The sequence below is a fragment of the Etheostoma cragini genome, chromosome 1 (assembly GCF_013103735.1).
Source record: "Etheostoma cragini isolate CJK2018 chromosome 1, CSU_Ecrag_1.0, whole genome shotgun sequence".
NCBI classification, from domain to species: domain Eukaryota; kingdom Metazoa; phylum Chordata; class Actinopteri; order Perciformes; family Percidae; genus Etheostoma; species Etheostoma cragini.
In genome coordinates this window covers 33752380-33769168 of record NC_048407.1, presented here as the reverse complement: position 1 = coordinate 33769168, position 16789 = coordinate 33752380, and the positions used below count along the sequence as shown (strand labels likewise).

General features: G+C 44.7%; 1 protein-coding gene and 1 long non-coding RNA gene across 3 annotated transcripts in view; both read left to right on the top strand.

Moving 5' to 3' along the window:
* The first annotated feature begins 1358 nt into the window (after window positions 1–1358).
* LOC117955581 (ankyrin repeat and BTB/POZ domain-containing protein 2-like) overlaps window positions 1359–16789 on the top strand; it is a 36623-nt gene continuing 21192 nt past the window's right edge. Inside the window, exons 1-3 of the mRNA XM_034890201.1 lie at window positions 1359–2208; window positions 2458–2558; window positions 16364–16513. Of these exons, the coding sequence (XP_034746092.1) occupies window positions 1451–2208; window positions 2458–2558; window positions 16364–16513 (1009 nt within the window). The 5' untranslated portion in view covers window positions 1359–1450. The remainder of the gene's footprint in view (window positions 2209–2457; window positions 2559–16363; window positions 16514–16789) is intronic.
* On the top strand, window positions 15405–15995 carry LOC117942004. Of its 2 annotated transcripts, none has more exons than XR_004656039.1 (2): window positions 15405–15421; window positions 15871–15995. It is a non-coding gene; the product is annotated as an uncharacterized LOC117942004 (long non-coding RNA). The 2 variants fall into 2 exon arrangements; XR_004656037.1 differs by lacking the exon at window positions 15405–15421 and adding an exon at window positions 15608–15781.

Here is a 16789-nt window from a genome sequence, read left to right as displayed (position 1 = left end):
GGTGTATCAAGACAATCACTTTGGGTTTCACTTTCCCAACAATACTATTATCAACATCATAAAGACACCTGGACTCGGTCCAGACAAAAAGACCAAAAGCCATATTGGGCAAGACCAGTGGCCGAGACCGAGTCCAAATACTAGCGAGTCAGAGACCACAGAAAAACGGTCTTGAGTCCAGACTCCAGTCCAAGACCGAACTTGAGTCCCACAGCCCTGTTCTATGATGGCTGAGGAACTGTCAGTGAGAAATATGAGACATGCAAATAATAGAGTCAAACATATTTGAACTTTGATTAACCCTTGTGTCGTTTTGTTGTCAAAATTGAAAATGAACTCTATTATTGACACATTTGATCGATGTTTTTAACTTTTCTTTGTGTTTTTGTCTCTCACATACTTTTATTTAACTCTCATGTTGTCCTCATGTTGTCCTCATGTTGCCCTCATGTTGTCCTCATGTTGTCCCCATGTTGTCCTCATGTTGTCCTCATGTTGTCCCCATGTTGTCCTCATGTTGTCCTCATGTTGTCCCCATGTTGCCCTCATGTTGCCCTCATGTTGTCCTCATGTTGTCTTCATGTTGTCTTCATGTTGTCCCCATGTTGTCCTCATGTTGTCCCCATGTTGTCCCCATGTTGTCTTCATGTTGTCCCCATGTTGTCCTCATGTTGTCCTCATGTTGTCCCCATGTTGTCCTATATCAATGTTGTTTTTAATTCCCCAAAATAACATGATTGATTCCACCCAACGCTCTTTGCCAAGTACAAATCTCTACTTTCATTCATTTTGGGGCGTCTTATTCAATTTTATAGCATTGTAAAACAAATGGAAGTGTTGTTGAAATAGTATTGAGTAAAAGTTGACATATTCCAGTCTGTGATTATCATCAACATCCATTCCTTTAATTTTAGTCTCAATAATTCCTAATTTCTGCTTTTCTAACTCAAACATTAGGTATAATTTCCTATAAATGAGGTTTATTGACCATTAATTCCAAAAATAACTGTAAAATAAAACTAAAGTTAATAAGTAAGTGTTACATAGTGTTAGACGTAAAAAAAAAAAATAAAGTGAGAAACATTGAAAAAACTGTCAAAACTGTTGAAAAAGGGACAAAAACGTAAGAAAAATATAAAAACATCGATGAAAAGCGTCAACAAAAGTGTTGATTTTTAATTTGACTGGAAGACAACACACAGGTTGACTGTTAGTCATTATTCTGGCCCCAGGGGGGCGCTGTAGTCCAGTAGTAAACTCACCTGTGTTATGGCTATGGTTACTACCATATTGTCCTTCCCTTCATGTTTGGGTTAGTTGTGGCACAGCAGGACAGTCTCGTGCAGCTGTCTGGTGGGGCAGTTGGACTTTTAAAGCTGGAGATAAAACTGTCGCTCTGTTTTTAACTGTGCGTAAAGTAAGAGTTGCGTAAATCTTCTCCATCTTCAACATGTCCAGCAGTCTTTGGGTGAAAACCGAGGAGGACCTGAACCTTGATCCGGGCTATGTGACTGGGGAACCCTGCCCGTCCCTCAGCCTGTCCTCCTCCGGCAGGTCGAGGCAGTCTCAGCCGCACACGGGGACTCCTCACCGGGGTGCCTGGTGGCAGCCTGCCGGGGATTCTCTGTACAGCAGAAACGGCAGCTGGGACACGGTGAGCACGCTGCCGGAGGATGCGGGGGACATCCTGGTCAGGTGTCCCTGCCTGCCCGACCTGGAGGACTATCCCTGGACCGAGCACGAGCTGCGGGAAGTCGTGCGTAGGGTCACCGATTCGGACGCCGCGTTCACCGCGGACGCCGCCCGCAGGCTGTCCGGTCTGCTCCGGAGGGCTTTGGTTCGAATCTCCCGGGAGGCGCAGCGGCTGAGTGAGCTCCACAGGCGGTGCACGCGCCTGGAGGTCCAGAGCGCGGCGAGGCTCGTGCTCAGCTGGAGCCTGGCCGAGAAGTGCATCTCCTCCGCGGTGAAGGCGGTGTCCCTGCACTGCATGAGCTCCGGGGACACCGCTCGGCAGCTGGGCAAGTCCGCGCGCTGCGGGTTGACGCTGTCCGTGGGTCGCTTCTTCAGGTGGATGGTGGAAACACGCGTGTCGGTGCGCGTGCACGAGTACGCCGCCGTGTGCTTGGCAGCCTGTGTGGAGACTTTGATTGAGGAGGTGGTCGGACGGGCGATGCACGCGGCGAGGCTGGCCGCGGAGGAGGGAGCGGAATGGGCGGAGGGAGGAGAACGGGGCGGCGGGGTCACCTGCGGCCCGGTGACCGTGGAGGAGGGAGGAGAACGGGGCGGCGGGGTCACCTGCGGCCCGGTGACCGCGGAGGAGGAAGCGGAACGGGGCGACGGGGTCACCTGCGGCCCGGTGACCGCGGAGGAGGAAGCGGAACGGGGCGGCGGGGTCACCTGCGGCCCGGTGACCGCGGAGGAGGAAGCGGAACGGGGCGGCGGGGTCACCTGCGGCCCGGTGACCCCGGAGCTGCTGGAGGGAGTCGTCGACAACGACGCCGAGCTGTGGGGACTGCTGCAGGTCTACGAGCATCTGATTTGTGGCAAAAATGCCAATGGTGAGTTTAAGCACTTCATCTTCTAAAACCAAAAGTTATGGTTGACCCTCCTGTTGTCCTCGGGTCAAATCTGACCCTTTAAAAAATGTCTATATCTGAAATATTAGTTTCTTTTTCACCAAATTACCACAAAAAATGGATTCCTTCCAACACTCTTTATAAATACAACTGATAACTTTCATTCCTCTGATCTTAAATATTAGTCAAAATAATTCATAATTTCTTATCCCAAGTAATTTCTTCTTCTTTTTTAAATCAAATATTAGGTATAATTCTACATAAATTCGGGTTATTGTGCATGAATTCCAAAAGGTGGTGTAAAACTAGTAAAGTGGTGGTAGTGAAAACTAAAGAAAAGTCTGAAAAAGGGACGAAGATGTCTCCTGCCTGCAGAACGTGCAGCAAAAAAGTTGTTGCTAAAGACGTTTACTCACTTTTAAAAATACTTCAGTAATAACTGTGGTTATGTTGGTCATTGTAACCGTGATTTTACATTTCCATACTGATACATCCCTAACATACCCTTTAGCCCCTCGCTTTGGATACCCCCCCAACCAACCCCTTGCACTAATAAATTAACATCCACTGTTCACCTCTGCTTTGCACTAACTACATCTCCTGAACGGTTTACACATTCATACATCTCTGCACATCACATGTCTGGGATGTCAACGTTAGTTTCCTGTTCATTTCCTTTTTTATATGTTCATGTATCCCTTTTCTAATTAACTAGGGACAAATACAACATAGATAACAGTAGTCTAGACAAACATAATAGATAGTTTCCGGCAGTTGAAGAAGTCTCCCGACACCGTAGAGAGAGAGAGAGAGAGAGAGAGAGAGAGAGAGAGAGAGAGAGAGAGAGCATGATGGGAAAGCCCCTCAGACAGGAAACGGGGGATCGGGGTAATAACGGGTGGAACTGGGAGATGGTCTCTGATGAACGTTAGACGCTCCCTGAGATCCTCACTAGGAGGTTCACATGAACACACCTCCTGCTCTGCAGGGGGGGCTCGAAGGTTTGGGCCCCCCAGGGAAGAACTTGTAGGCTATTAATGTGCATAAAGAAGCCAAGAAAAGAGGGAAAAATCTCCAAAAGGCATCAGATGCCAGATGAGACATTTGTATAATATATCACCAGAAGTTAGATTTGATTTCATCATTTACACTTTCAAAATAACAGTAAACAACAAAATGGCGTCTGCAAAAGTTTGCGCTCCCAAACCTTTCGAGCCCCACTGTAAAACCGTTAAAGTGCTCTTATTACGCTCATTTTCAGGTCCATAATTGTATTTAGAGGTTATATCAGAATATGTTTATGTAGTTTCATTTTCAGAAAACTATTGTTGTTGTGCTGCACATTGCTGCAGCTCCTCTTTTCCCCCTGTGTGTTGAGCTCTGTTTTAGCTCCAGAGGAAGGCTTCGCACTTCTTTTTAATCTTTGATGGGAGTCGCACATGTGCAGTACCTAGGTAAGGACTACTAGCCAGTCAGGAGCAGAGTATGAGGGCCCTGACAGTACCTAGATAAGGACTACTAGCCAGTCAGAAGCAGAGTATGAGGGCCCTGACAGTACCTAGGTAAGGACTACTAGCCAGTCAGAAGCAGATAATAAGTCACAAAAAGTTAGATTCTTGGCTTCTTTATGCACATTAATACACATTTCTACCTGGGGTGCCCAAACCTTTTTAACCCCACTGTGTATAACTAAAATGTCTTCTGTTTGCATCACCCTGCAAACATTAAGAGATTAGTTAGATTTTGGTGATCGCTTCGTTGATTTAAATTTTGAAAGAAACTGTAAAACTTCTCTGATTGCAGCTTCTTAAATGTGAATATTTTCCACTTTCCTGCAAACAAATCTACAGATTATTGGATTGAAATAATAATCATGGTTAGTTGCCGCCCTGCGTGTAGGGTGAGAAACATACGATTTCACAAGAAAGCCCCCAGTGAAGACAGTGTTTCTCTGCCTCGGGCCCATTGCATGCTGGGATATACAGGCTTCCAGCCCCTCTCCCATGAGAATGAACAGGAAGACGCGGCTAAAGGAAAGCAGGGAGTGTTAACCTCTGACCCGCGCAGACGACACAAAGGAGCTCTCAGTCGCACTCTGGCTGCAGGGCACAAGGCTCAACAGCCCATGTAGCTGTCCCAACCTATCCTGCAAAACACACATGCATTTAGTGGTACTGTCTTGGTGGGGACCCGTTGACATATTGCTTTCCCTAGCTCCTTACCCCAACCTTGACATGTTACCTGATCTGTCTGCATTAAAGTGCTCAATGTCCCAAAGTCTTCTCCAGCTCTATGAAACAGTGACTGTAAAGTCAATCCCTATTGTTAAACATGTCTTGGCTCCAGATATGTTAAGCCAGCTGTCAGAATATTGGACAGTGACCATTTGATAAACAAATGTTATCGCCTGCTTTGATTTCTTCTCAGATTGTAATATTCAGGCTTAAGCCAAACTCAAGCTTTCAGCCGTACAAAATTAAGCTGCTCAGCTAACTTGTCAAGATAAGCTCTGCCCAGTTTTAGCCTGTAACAGCTTACAAGTTTGGTTTAAGAACCTTTAACACTTAGTCACTCACATTTGCCAATGATTAAAAAAGGTTTTGACTAGTCCTTTAGCAAGTTGCAGCTCCCAGTTACCTTGCAGCTTCTTCAAGACCTGCGGCACAGCCTCAGGGCTCCGACTGTTCTTATCACCCGATGCAAAACTAAAGAAGTCAAACATTTTAACTATTGTTTTACTTGGCATAGCGGTCAGGAAATGTCCTTTGTAACCATGTAAAGACTAACCATAGACACACCACTTAATGTTTACATTGAGTAGTTTAGTCTCAAACCCTCAGGCTAGGTTCAAGCTATCAGCTCAAGGATCCTGCGCTATATCAAGTTTGCAACAGTTCTTTAAGCAATTTTAGGTACATACGTTTTCATATAGTCTCAATGACCAGTCAAGAGCATTTCAGATACAAATTTATTGAAGTTCACATTTAAAACTATCCCAAATCATGGCACCACTTTAGTGTTGATGACCCTCTGGCTCCTGTTGAGAAAAAAAAAAAAAAAAACACAGAATGACACAAGATTAATTACCAAAACTTCAGGTAAAGAAATAATGACAGAGTTCAGAGCAACAAACTTACCTCTTGTATCATTTACAAAGCCCAGATGCAGTCGTCGAGATATCATTTAAAAAGCTGGATGCTGTCATTGAGACATCATTTAAAAAGTCAGATAATTTCTTTGAGACGTCGTTTAAAAAGTTGGATACTTGCTGTGAGACAGTGGTTTGAAAGCTGGATACTTTCTTTGAGACATCGTTTGGAGTGCCAGATACTTTGATGTACTGAGGAGAAGGCCGGAAAGCAGGTTGCATTGAAAAGCATCTTCGGGTGCATCTAGTTGTGGCCACTGGAGTTTGAAGCGCTGTAGTGGGCTTAATGGTTACTTCCTTTGAGACATTGTTTGGGTTGCTGGAGGCTTTGGACTCAACAGAAGGCTGGAAAGCAGGTTGCATTGCAAAACATCTGCGGGTGCATCTGTTAGTGGCCACTGGTGTTGGAAGCACTGTAGTGGGCTTCAGAGTTATTTTCTTGGAGACAGTGGCTGGAATGCTAGCGACTGTACCTGGAATGCTAGAGCCGTTGCTTGATCCAGTGCCTGGAACGCTTGAGATGCTAATGACAGTGCCTGGAATGCTAGAGCCGTTGCTTGATCCAGTGCCTGGAACGCTTGGGATGCTAATGACAGTGCCTGGAACGCTAGCAACTGCGCTCAAGCCTGTGCCTTGATGGCTAGCAACGATGCCTGGCATGCTAGAGATATTGCTCGAGGCTGTGCCTGGAAAACTAGAGCTGTTGCTAGAGATAGTGGCCAGAATGCTACGGTTGCTCAAGACTGAGCCTGGAATGCTAGAGATTCTGTTAGTGATGGTGCTTGAGACAGTGCCTGGAATGCTAGCAACTGTGCCAGCAAATCTAGCAACAGTGCCTGGCATGCTAGTGATTGTGCCTGGAATGCTGGAGATGTTGCTGGTGGCAGTGATTGATCCAGGTCCTGAAACTGGAGTGACAGTGCTTGAGATGCTAGCAACAGCGCCTAGAATTCTAGAGCTGTTGCTAGCAACTGTGCCTGGAATGCTAGTTATGGAGCCTGTAATGCTAGAGCTGTTGCTTGATCCAGTGCCTGGAATGCTAACTGCGCTTGGAACGGTAGACATGTTGCTAGAGATGGTGCCTGGAACGCTAGCAACGGTGCTTGAGACATTGTTTGGCAAGCTGGATACATTATGCTGAGCAGAAGGCTGGGAAGCAGGTTCAGTTGAAACATTTCTTTGAGTGGCTAATGTTTGAAGCACTGTTGTGGGCTGGATTGTGGGACCCAGTAGACCTAGAGAGACCAGACAGATGTTGGTATGAGCGATATAGATATATATTAAGGATGCATTTCAGTTCAACCAACCTTCAGTGGAGTGTGCAGAATGCACAATACGGCCGACACCAGCTGTGTCAGACTGAAACCTGTATACTGAGAGTAGTCCAGCCAGAGCATATGTACACTGGATTTTGACCCTGCAGGTGAAAATAGGGATATGTTTACATTAAGTGGAGGGAGTTGTATTAGCCAAAATAGTTTGGTTGAAAATCTACCTGTCAAAATCATTGCTGGAGACAGTTGGCACATTCAACTCCTTGTTGAAGAAGATCTCATTTTTGTAAGTCACAGACTCTTTGCCAATCTGGAGAAACCAAGCATAACATTTGGGTGCTCATATCACCAGATATACAATTGTGAATGACTTCAGTTACATTAGTAAGCAACAGTACTTTGATTGTGGATCCACAGCTGTTGATTGGAAAAGAGAACAGAGCCCTGGTGCCGTCCATCTCTTTGGGTCTACAGTTCTTGTCTACCAGGTTGATTCTAGCAGGAACTCCTTCACTCACAATCGCCAGAGACAAGTCAGCCACCACAGTTATCCTGCCATCAGCTGAACACACTGCAGAGAACTGAGTTTTAGCACTTGTGGCAACCATATGGGGATCTTAGTTTGTAGGAACTAAAGTCTCCTTACCAATGAGTTCAGTAGCAGAGAACTGACACATCTTGACAGTGTCAATTTGGACCTCTGTTTCACGATTCCGCATGAGGAGCTCAAAAGTGCCAACGAAGTCCTTTAAAGTAATGTTCTAAAAACACATGCAACGTATTGACTGACGTCCATGCATAAAACGTCCAACTAAAATGAAAGTGTTGATGCTTCAGTCTCCTCTCACCTTGTACTTGTAGCCATGAGTGAAGAGCGGCACCTCGAGCAGCAGTCTCTGGCTATTTTTGCTCATGATGTAGCCGTACTTGGCTGCCAGCTCTGATGTCAGCAGCTCTGAGCCTATACTGATCTCCCACAAGGGGAGAATAGGCCGGTGGTCCAGTTTAAAGCTGATGCCAGACTCTGAACAGAGTGCTTCAAAGACTGGAGGAGCTGTTAAGACAACGTAATGCGTTACTGCTTCATACACATGAAGGATTGACCATGTCTAAAAGTAAAGGACTTACAGGCATCGGTTACCGCCATCACTGATGCTAGATGGTAAAAGGGCTCATTTTCAGGCAGAACAGTCAGTGTGTAGTTGATGTCAAGCCTGTGCCGAGTTGCTGCATTTTCGATTAACTAAAGGACCAAAACATAAATCAATTCTTCAAGCAGGATAAAGTTTCCATGTGCAAAACATGAAATCTGGAGATACAACCAGAAAAATGCAAAGACCTTTTACCTGCTGCATGACAACAGGGTCATCAAAAGGCACCTTCAGAACGTAGCCATGAGTGTGGTTGGGATCAACTACTTTGGTGATGTTGTGGCTGCTTGAGTTTGTAAAGGGAACTTTAAATTCCTGTCCATTCAAATGAACTGCAACCAACTCAACGTCTTCAGGGATGCCCCCGAGGTAGACCGTGAATGTGCGCTCTTCAGAGACCGTTCCTGAAACGAAAAGCCATTCAGATTCCTTTAACTTGGCCACTGCCATGTGATGGCTGAATCAAGCTTTGTGAACCAGTGTCAATTTTCTGGGCCTACTAGATGAGACTCTGCAATTCAGTATATTCTTAACCAATTGAACAACGTCTTAGGAATTTCTTTTAAGTGCACATGTAGTGGGCTCAGATCTTAAGGACACTGGTTCATAAAGCCTCATCCATCGCGACAAGTGCTGTTAGACTTACGGTTTTTAATGAAAATACGGCATGGCCGCAGGGGAGTGGCCAACGTCCTGTGAATGCGAAGTCTGGTGTCCCCATGATCCTCATCCACTGAAACCAGCTCCAAGTGGAGATGACAGATTGAGAACTCGTGGAGGTTCCCAGACACAATGCTCTGAAAGAAAGTTTCTCAGGAAATTTAAAGTCCTCCACATTTTAAGATTTGTTTAATGAAAAATAGCCCTGCCTCCTGACCTTCCTGTATACTCCTTCAGCCTTATAGGGGATGCCGATCTCAACTGTGGAGTTGTGCTGCTTCACAATGTAGCCCCTCTTCTCAGCAACTGGCTGCGCCACAAGTTCACCATTGACTCCAATGTTGACCTGCATCTGGTTTAGATGCGACACCCATGGATGTAGCACCTCAGAAGCTTCCCATGTAATGTAGCTACTGTTGTCATATGAGCCTTTATCTGAGAGAGATTACACCAGTATTAGATTTGCTGTATGTCAAGGGGGGGGAAGAAAGCCACAGCATAAGAGATGTAATACTGACGCATGGAGCAAGCAGCGACCAGGTCAACCACGACTGAAACCCAGCTTAGTCGGGACAACAGTGTTGCATGGATCACTTCTACTGGAACCCCATTCACCTGGGGGGGGCGGGGGGGAAGACATACAAAATAAACTTGCTTTGTACTAAAGCTTTACAGTACGAAAGCTACCATTCTGGAATTTCAAGATACCATGGACTAGAAGCACTAAACTCTGTATCAGTGGTTTACCTCCGTGGTGTATGAGTCAGGTTGTCCATACGGAGTACGAAATACAAGCCTTCCATCTGTCAAGTCAAATGTGTATCCATGCATCTTAGCCGTCTTGAGGCTAATGGGAAACAACCCCAGCTGCTCCCTCTGAAACATCACCTGCCAATCTGAAGTGGCTGAGGAATAGGCCTGAACAAAGCACATTAAACCGCGATTTAAGTGTATGTTCACAAATGTAATCTAATCCAACTGCAAATTTCACACATTTTCCAGAAAACATGTCAAACATACCCTTTTGAAACTAGCTTCCCAGTCACTCTTCTTTGTGAGAGTTGGACAGGCCACATCACTCCTCACAGACACCTACAAAGAAATCAGGGTTACTTTAAAGTTGGAAACTGCAGAAGTTACATAAAAATGCAGCCAAGCTTACTTCCATGTAGTTGACCTCACAGGTGACCTCTCTGGGAGACCAGGGAAGAGGGGGAGAACAGGTTTTGTTCAAAGCATAGGTGACTTCCTTTCCCTTGTGGGTCACAATCAGGTTGAAGTTGAATGTGAATACTTTATCCTCCTGAAATATCCAGTCAAATAAGATTTATGAAAACATGAGTTTCTGAAAAAAGGCTACACATATAGTATGCATAAATTACCCAAAACTGTTTCGTACAGACCTTGTTGTCAGCGTGGCAGCTGAAGTAAGAGGCTCTGAGCTCCACATGTTCCAATGCAGGGACCACACTGACACTGTAGCCACACTGTGCTGCATACGCCTTAGTGATGGGGTACACACCTTTCTCATCTGAAAGACAAATCCCTAGCTTTGTCTGCTCAACATTTTCACTATATTCAGTGAAATACATGAGTTTAATTGTCACAATTACTAAAGTAAAAACCTACCAGGTCAGTCCTTACAATATAAGGTTAAATAGCCACTGTAGCTCAATAATGTGATCATACATGGTTTCTGACCCCTAGATTGTAATGCTGTGCAGGACTTACCAACCGCCTCAAAGACAGGTTCCTTCCCAGAGTAGGAGAGATCAACAGCTATCATGAAGTAACGATCACGACACTCCATATGAACTCCTGCACAAACAAATGGGTTCAAATTGAAATATATGCACCAAGGACCAACAGACATGTTCAACCAGATGTTTTAGTTCTTACCATTGGGAATATCACATTTTGCAGTTGTCCACACAGACAGGAGCAAGGTCACACTGTTAAGACAAATTAATGTATTAAAAACAAATTGAAACCATAAGGTGCACTAAAAGCACCCAACAGCTTGTAAACTGCCATGACCCTGCAACTTACCTGAGGAAACCCCCAAAAGCCATAGCCACTGATGTTTGCAGTGTCTAAAGCTAGCCTAGCTGTTAGCAAACTACACCTGCTAACCAACACAAGCTAAAATGAACCACTTGCTTGTATATCCTGGCCTAACTAGCACGATGTGGTGCTGTGTGCTACACACCAGCTTTTATAAGTCTACCCTGAGAGTCAAAGAACTCCTAATCAACTGATTGAAAGAACCCTTGAATGCTAATGAGCTACACATGTGGATGTAACACCTGAGGGCCTCTGATTGGTCGGTTGAAAAAACTGGTGTGTAGCAGACAGCAGATTGGCCAGAATGTACTGAATGTACTGAATTTCCTGAAGTTCCTGGTTTTAATTTGACTCTTTATTTGATATTATGAGCAGCAAATGTACTAATAAGCACATTAGAACATGCTTTCTAAATTTAAAGAAAATAACACCTCGTCGGAAATATTTCTGGACTTCTCATTTTACTGATTTAAACTGGCATAGATGTTTAAAACCCTTTAGATGTTGTCTCACGAACAAAGTTGGGGAATTACATTTGTAAATATTGAATAATACACATCCTCCAAACCTGTTTGTCTCCAAGTGCATGCCTGGTGATAGTTATTGTAGCTTTTGTAAGACAGATCAGGAATCTTTCAACAACAATCTTTCTTTATTATACATTCTGGAAAGGTTTTATAAACGATATAGTATTTAAAACAACACATGCAATACAACTTGAAGGAAACCATATTATTACATGTTTTTGTTTTGATTGTAAAGATAGCAATTAAGGTAATATTGTAAATCTCTATATTTTGTGAGGGACGTTCCATATTTGCCGAAGCCAAATTTTCCAAATGAACACCCTGTTTTAAATGACTCCAAATTGAGACTGACATGTAGTTTGAGTCTCTTGGTTTGATAACAAATAGGAGAATATATATATTCAAGATTATTTGGTTAAGAATACCTGCTGTCAACATATTTGACGAGGTTTAAAGTCTACCACTTCATTATTAATCCTTTTATTTGTTTCTGTTTGGATTGGTACTTATTTCTGTGTTATGTCATTTGTATTTATGTACAAGGAGTTATAAAGTTTGATGGCCACAGGCAGGCATGACTTCCTGTGGTGCTCCGTGGTGCATTGTGGGAGAATGAGTCTTTATCTGGAAGTACTCCTGTGTATGAGCAGCGTGCCCCGGAGTGGGTTGGGAGTCTGCAACTCGGACAAATGGGAGTCGGAGGACTGACCTCCCATCACTGACCGGTAAAGGAACCCAGCTCCCTTTTCTCATTACAAACCACCATGACCCCAGAATTCTTTTCAAAACTCTCGACTAATAAATCCTCACAAACTGAAGTCTCCCCATGTGTTGTTGAGAAAGTCCTTTGTCATAAATCAGCAGATTAGTCGTGTAACGACCACACTGCAAACCCTCAGGACCAGGAAATGTGAGGCCTTACCTGACGGACAGCGTTTGACAAACCAAGCCTACAACAAGTCTTTGTTTTTATTAATAATAATAATAATAATAATAATAATAATAATAATAATACATTTTATTTATAATGCACTTTTCATCACTAAATCTCGAAGTGCTACAGGTAAAAAACAAAGAAAAAGAGAAAAATTAAACAAAAAATAAAATAAAGCTATTCTTAGAAGAGAGGATGAAAAAAACATCTAAAGGGACCAAAAGCTTTGCTAAAAAGAAATGTTTTAAGGCCTTGTTTTAAAACCCTCAGTGGATTGAGGTGCCCTCAATGTGTCAGGGTGGGGGGGCACTTCACAGATGGGGGGCAGCAACCTAAAGCCCTATCTCCCATGGTCCTGGGTCTGGTTCTGGGACTGTGGAGGAGGTTTGAGTGAGTGGAGCGAAGGGAGCGGGTTGTGTGCTGTGCTTTGATGAGTTATTTGAGGTAAGGGGGGGCATGTCCATGGCTGCATTGATGTGTGAGGAGGGAAACCTTGAACTCAGTCCTGGTGGAGATGGGGGGCCGTTGTAGTGGGTGGAGAACGGGGGTCATGTGGTCTCATCAGGATCCTAGCTGCAGAGTTCTTAATGTACTGAAGCCCCTGCAGACTCTTTCTAGGGATCCCATTGAGAAGTGCGTTGCAATGGCCCAGTCCGGAGGAGACAAAGGCCTGAACCAGCTTCTCGGCGTCTGGGAGGGAGAGACCGGGTCGGAGTTTGGAGATCTTACGGAGGTGGTAGAAAGAGGTCTTGCATAGGTGATTTATATGGGCTTCAAAAGTGAGTCAGGAGTCCATTTTTACACCAAGACTACTAACTGTTGATGAGAGCGGGACGTTAGGACCAGAAAAGGCGATGCTGGTTATGGATGATGGTCTGGTCTGATGAGGAGTTCCAAGCAATGTGGCTTCAGTTTTGGAGCTATTGAGTTTTAAGAGTTAGTCTCGCTGTTTTCCATTTTAAATAGCTCTCTGTCCCCTGGCTGTGTCGTTGCTTTGTTTTTCATTTCTGTCTGAGATGAAGAGCATTTTAAGTCCTGCTTCTTGGGGGTAGCGGTCTGGTTTTCCATAGACTAGCACGTGGCGTTGGGGTTGTGGTAGCCTGCTAGTCTCTTCAGTTAAACACCAGATGTTAAACATCATCTATTCTGATATGTAAGTCATCGGCTTGTCTCTGGTTCCAGCTGAATATTTTCTAGTGTCTTCTCTCCTCTGGGACACTGAGCTGAATGTCTTTGAGTTGTGGACAAAACAAGACATCTGAGGACGTCATCTTGGGCTTTTTGGGGAACACTGATCCACCAGTTTCACCATGTTTTGACATTTTAGAGCCCAAACATCTAATCCATTCATCTAGATAAGATAACCGCCTGATTTATCAACAATGCATAGAACCGTTCTCTCAAATAATGGACTTTTTACATTTGAAAAACCTTCCTCGAGCCGAGAAAGAACGAAACACTACAGCGCAGATCCACCGGGCCGCAGGTCACGGACGTAAACTCGGAGGCTTAGAAACCTTTTAGCCGCAGGTGAGCACCTCTCATTGGACTGAATATGGCGCCATTTCTGGATCCAGTTGTTGATTACATCCATGGATGAACATCAGTCTGTTATTGTCATTGTGAGCATGTCGTCACCAGCATTTAGCTGAAAGCTACGCTGTGCTAACGAGCCGAGAGCGTGGCTGCAGGCTCGAGACTGTCGGCCCTGCATTACTTCCTGTTTTGTATCTGTTCTATATCTGTGTTTGTGCCTAGATATCAGATACTGATTTTACTTTAAAATGTGTACAGCCGCTGAGCTTTGCTGCCCTGTAAAGCTCAGTTTGGTTACTAGATGTCAATTTTGATCTTAATTAGGACTCTGTTTGCTCTCTCAGACTCAGTTTAGGCTGACCTGCAAGTCCCACACACACGCACACACACACACACACACACACACACACACACACACACACACACACACCCCTCTGTGGTTATGTTGTCCCAACCATACACTTGCAGCATTATACAACACAGTAGAAAAGAGCTGTTGTTCTCAGGCACGGTGACTATGCCTCTGTTTATGTTTCACACACACACACACACACACACACACACACACACACACACACACACACACACACACACAAACATACTCTGTGGACATGGTTGCTGGCTTCTGTTTTTATTCAGCCACAGGTACACACATAGAGAGAGTTTAGGGAAATGACTTAATCACTCATAATTCTGGATGTAAGCAGGGCAGTGTGTGTGTGTGTGTGTGTGTGTGTGTGTCTGTGTGTGTGTGTGTGTGTAGTGGGGTCAGGACTACACAGGTAGGGGTTCGTGATTTGTTCTTTGTGCGCTGCAGACTGGTCCCCCGTTGTGTCCCATGAATACATGCTTGTCCACTCTCTCCTGTCTGTGAACACATCACAGTAATCAGCACCAATTATCCCCCCCCCACCCCTCGCCTTGTTAACACAGCTGAGGTGTGTTCTCAGGTCAGAGTGATGAATCAAATCAGCAACCGGTCTGGTGTTAAAGCCCGTCTGCCTCCACCCTCATCCCAGAGGTGTTGGCGGGGGTTGAGGGACTTCCAGCGGGGGGGCGGAGCAGACGTTCGGAGCCCAAACCTCGGAGCAATGCTCCATTAACGGCTGCTATGTGCGCTGTTTTTTAAGATATTTGACTATAAAAACAATTGGAAAACATGATATTTTTAACATCCTATTTTTGTTTCAATGGGTTTCAGTTTTCACAGTTTTTGCAGTTTCTTTTGACGTTTTTTTGACGTTATTTCAATTTGTTAAAGTTTTTTTCAAAATGTTTGCTACTTTTTTGCACACTTTGTTTGTTGTTTGTAAACGCTTTTTTCACCATATTTTTAAAGACGTTTTTTTGGCATTGTACCGTTTTTTTACATCCTAATTTTCAATTTTTTTCAATTTTCTTTATCATTCCGTAACCAGAAGATATCAAATGTTTGGGAATGACTCTTTTTCACTCCTGCCACATAAAGACAAGTAACAACAGTCTGATAGAGATGCACCGATTGACCAGCTGGTGACCGGAATCGGACGATTCTGCAGCTAAAGACACAGGGTAGTGTTAGCTTACCGGCTAGCAGCATGCAGCTAAAGACACAGGGTAACGTTAGCTTACCGGCTGGTTGCTTGCAGCTAAAGACACAGTGTAAAGTTATCTTACCGGCTGGTAGCATGCAGCTAAAGATACAGTGTAAAGTTATCTTACCGGCTGGTAGCATGCAGCTAAAGACACAGTGTAAAGTTATCTTACCGGCTGGTAGCATGCAGCTAAAGACACAGTGTAAAGTTATCTTACCGGCTGGTAGCTTGCAGCTAAAGACACAGGATAAAGTTATCTTACCGGCTGGTAGCTTGCAGCTAAAGACACAGGGTAAAGTTATCTTACCGGCTGGTAGCTTGCAGCTAAAGACACAGTGTAAAGTTATCTTACCGGCTGGTAGCTTGCAGCTAAAGACACAGGACACCGATAGCTTACCGGCTGATAACAAGCAGCCAAAGACACAGGATAACATTAGCTCACCGGCTGGTATCATGCAGCTAAAGACACAGGGTAAAGTTAGCTTAGCGGTAGCCTGCAGCTGCTCTTTTCCAAACACCATGGCCGCTGCCTGAGTCGGAGATGACGGAGATTTGTTAGTTGTTAACACATTTCAGTTTGGACCAAGATGGCGGAGCGACTGACATGCCACCAGCACGGCTAACGACTACAATCATTTCAGATACAGAATGAAGAGCAGAGCAGCAAAGATTTCCAAACAATTCAAGTTCATCTGTGATGTCAGCTTGTGACATGTGACTCTGTTCTAGTGTCTTCTGTGACAGTACATATGGACATCTTTGATTTGTGGACAGAACGAGACATTTGGGGACGTCATGTTGGGCTCTCTGGGAAACACCGATCCACATTTTTCAACATTTAACAGACTAATTGCAGCCCTAATAAAACGTGATGTTATTGTTGTGTGTGTGTGTGTGTAATGTGTGTGTGTGTGTTCAGGTGAGCTGTCGCTGCCGGCCCACGTCCGCCCGTACACGAAGGTCCCCGAGGACCCCCTGGAGAGCCGGGAGGACGCCTACGTCCAGCTGGAGCTGCAGACTCTGGAGCAGGCTCTACTCGCCACCCGCGTGGGCAGCATCGCAGAGCTGAGTGAGTGTGTGTGTGTGTGTGTGTGTGTGTGTGTGTGTATGTGCCACAGTCTGCTCCTGTGTGTGTGTGTGTGCTTTGTGTGTGTGTTATGTTTGTGCTACAGTTGGCTCCTGTATGTGTGTGTGTGTTTCTGTGTTTTGTGTGTGTGTATGTGTGTGATTTTTTTGTGTTTTGTGTGTTTGTGTGTGTGTGTGTGTGTGTTTCTGTGTGTATGCGTTGTGTGTGTGTCGTGTGTGTGTGTGTGTGTGTATGTGCCACAGTCTGCTCCTGTGTGTG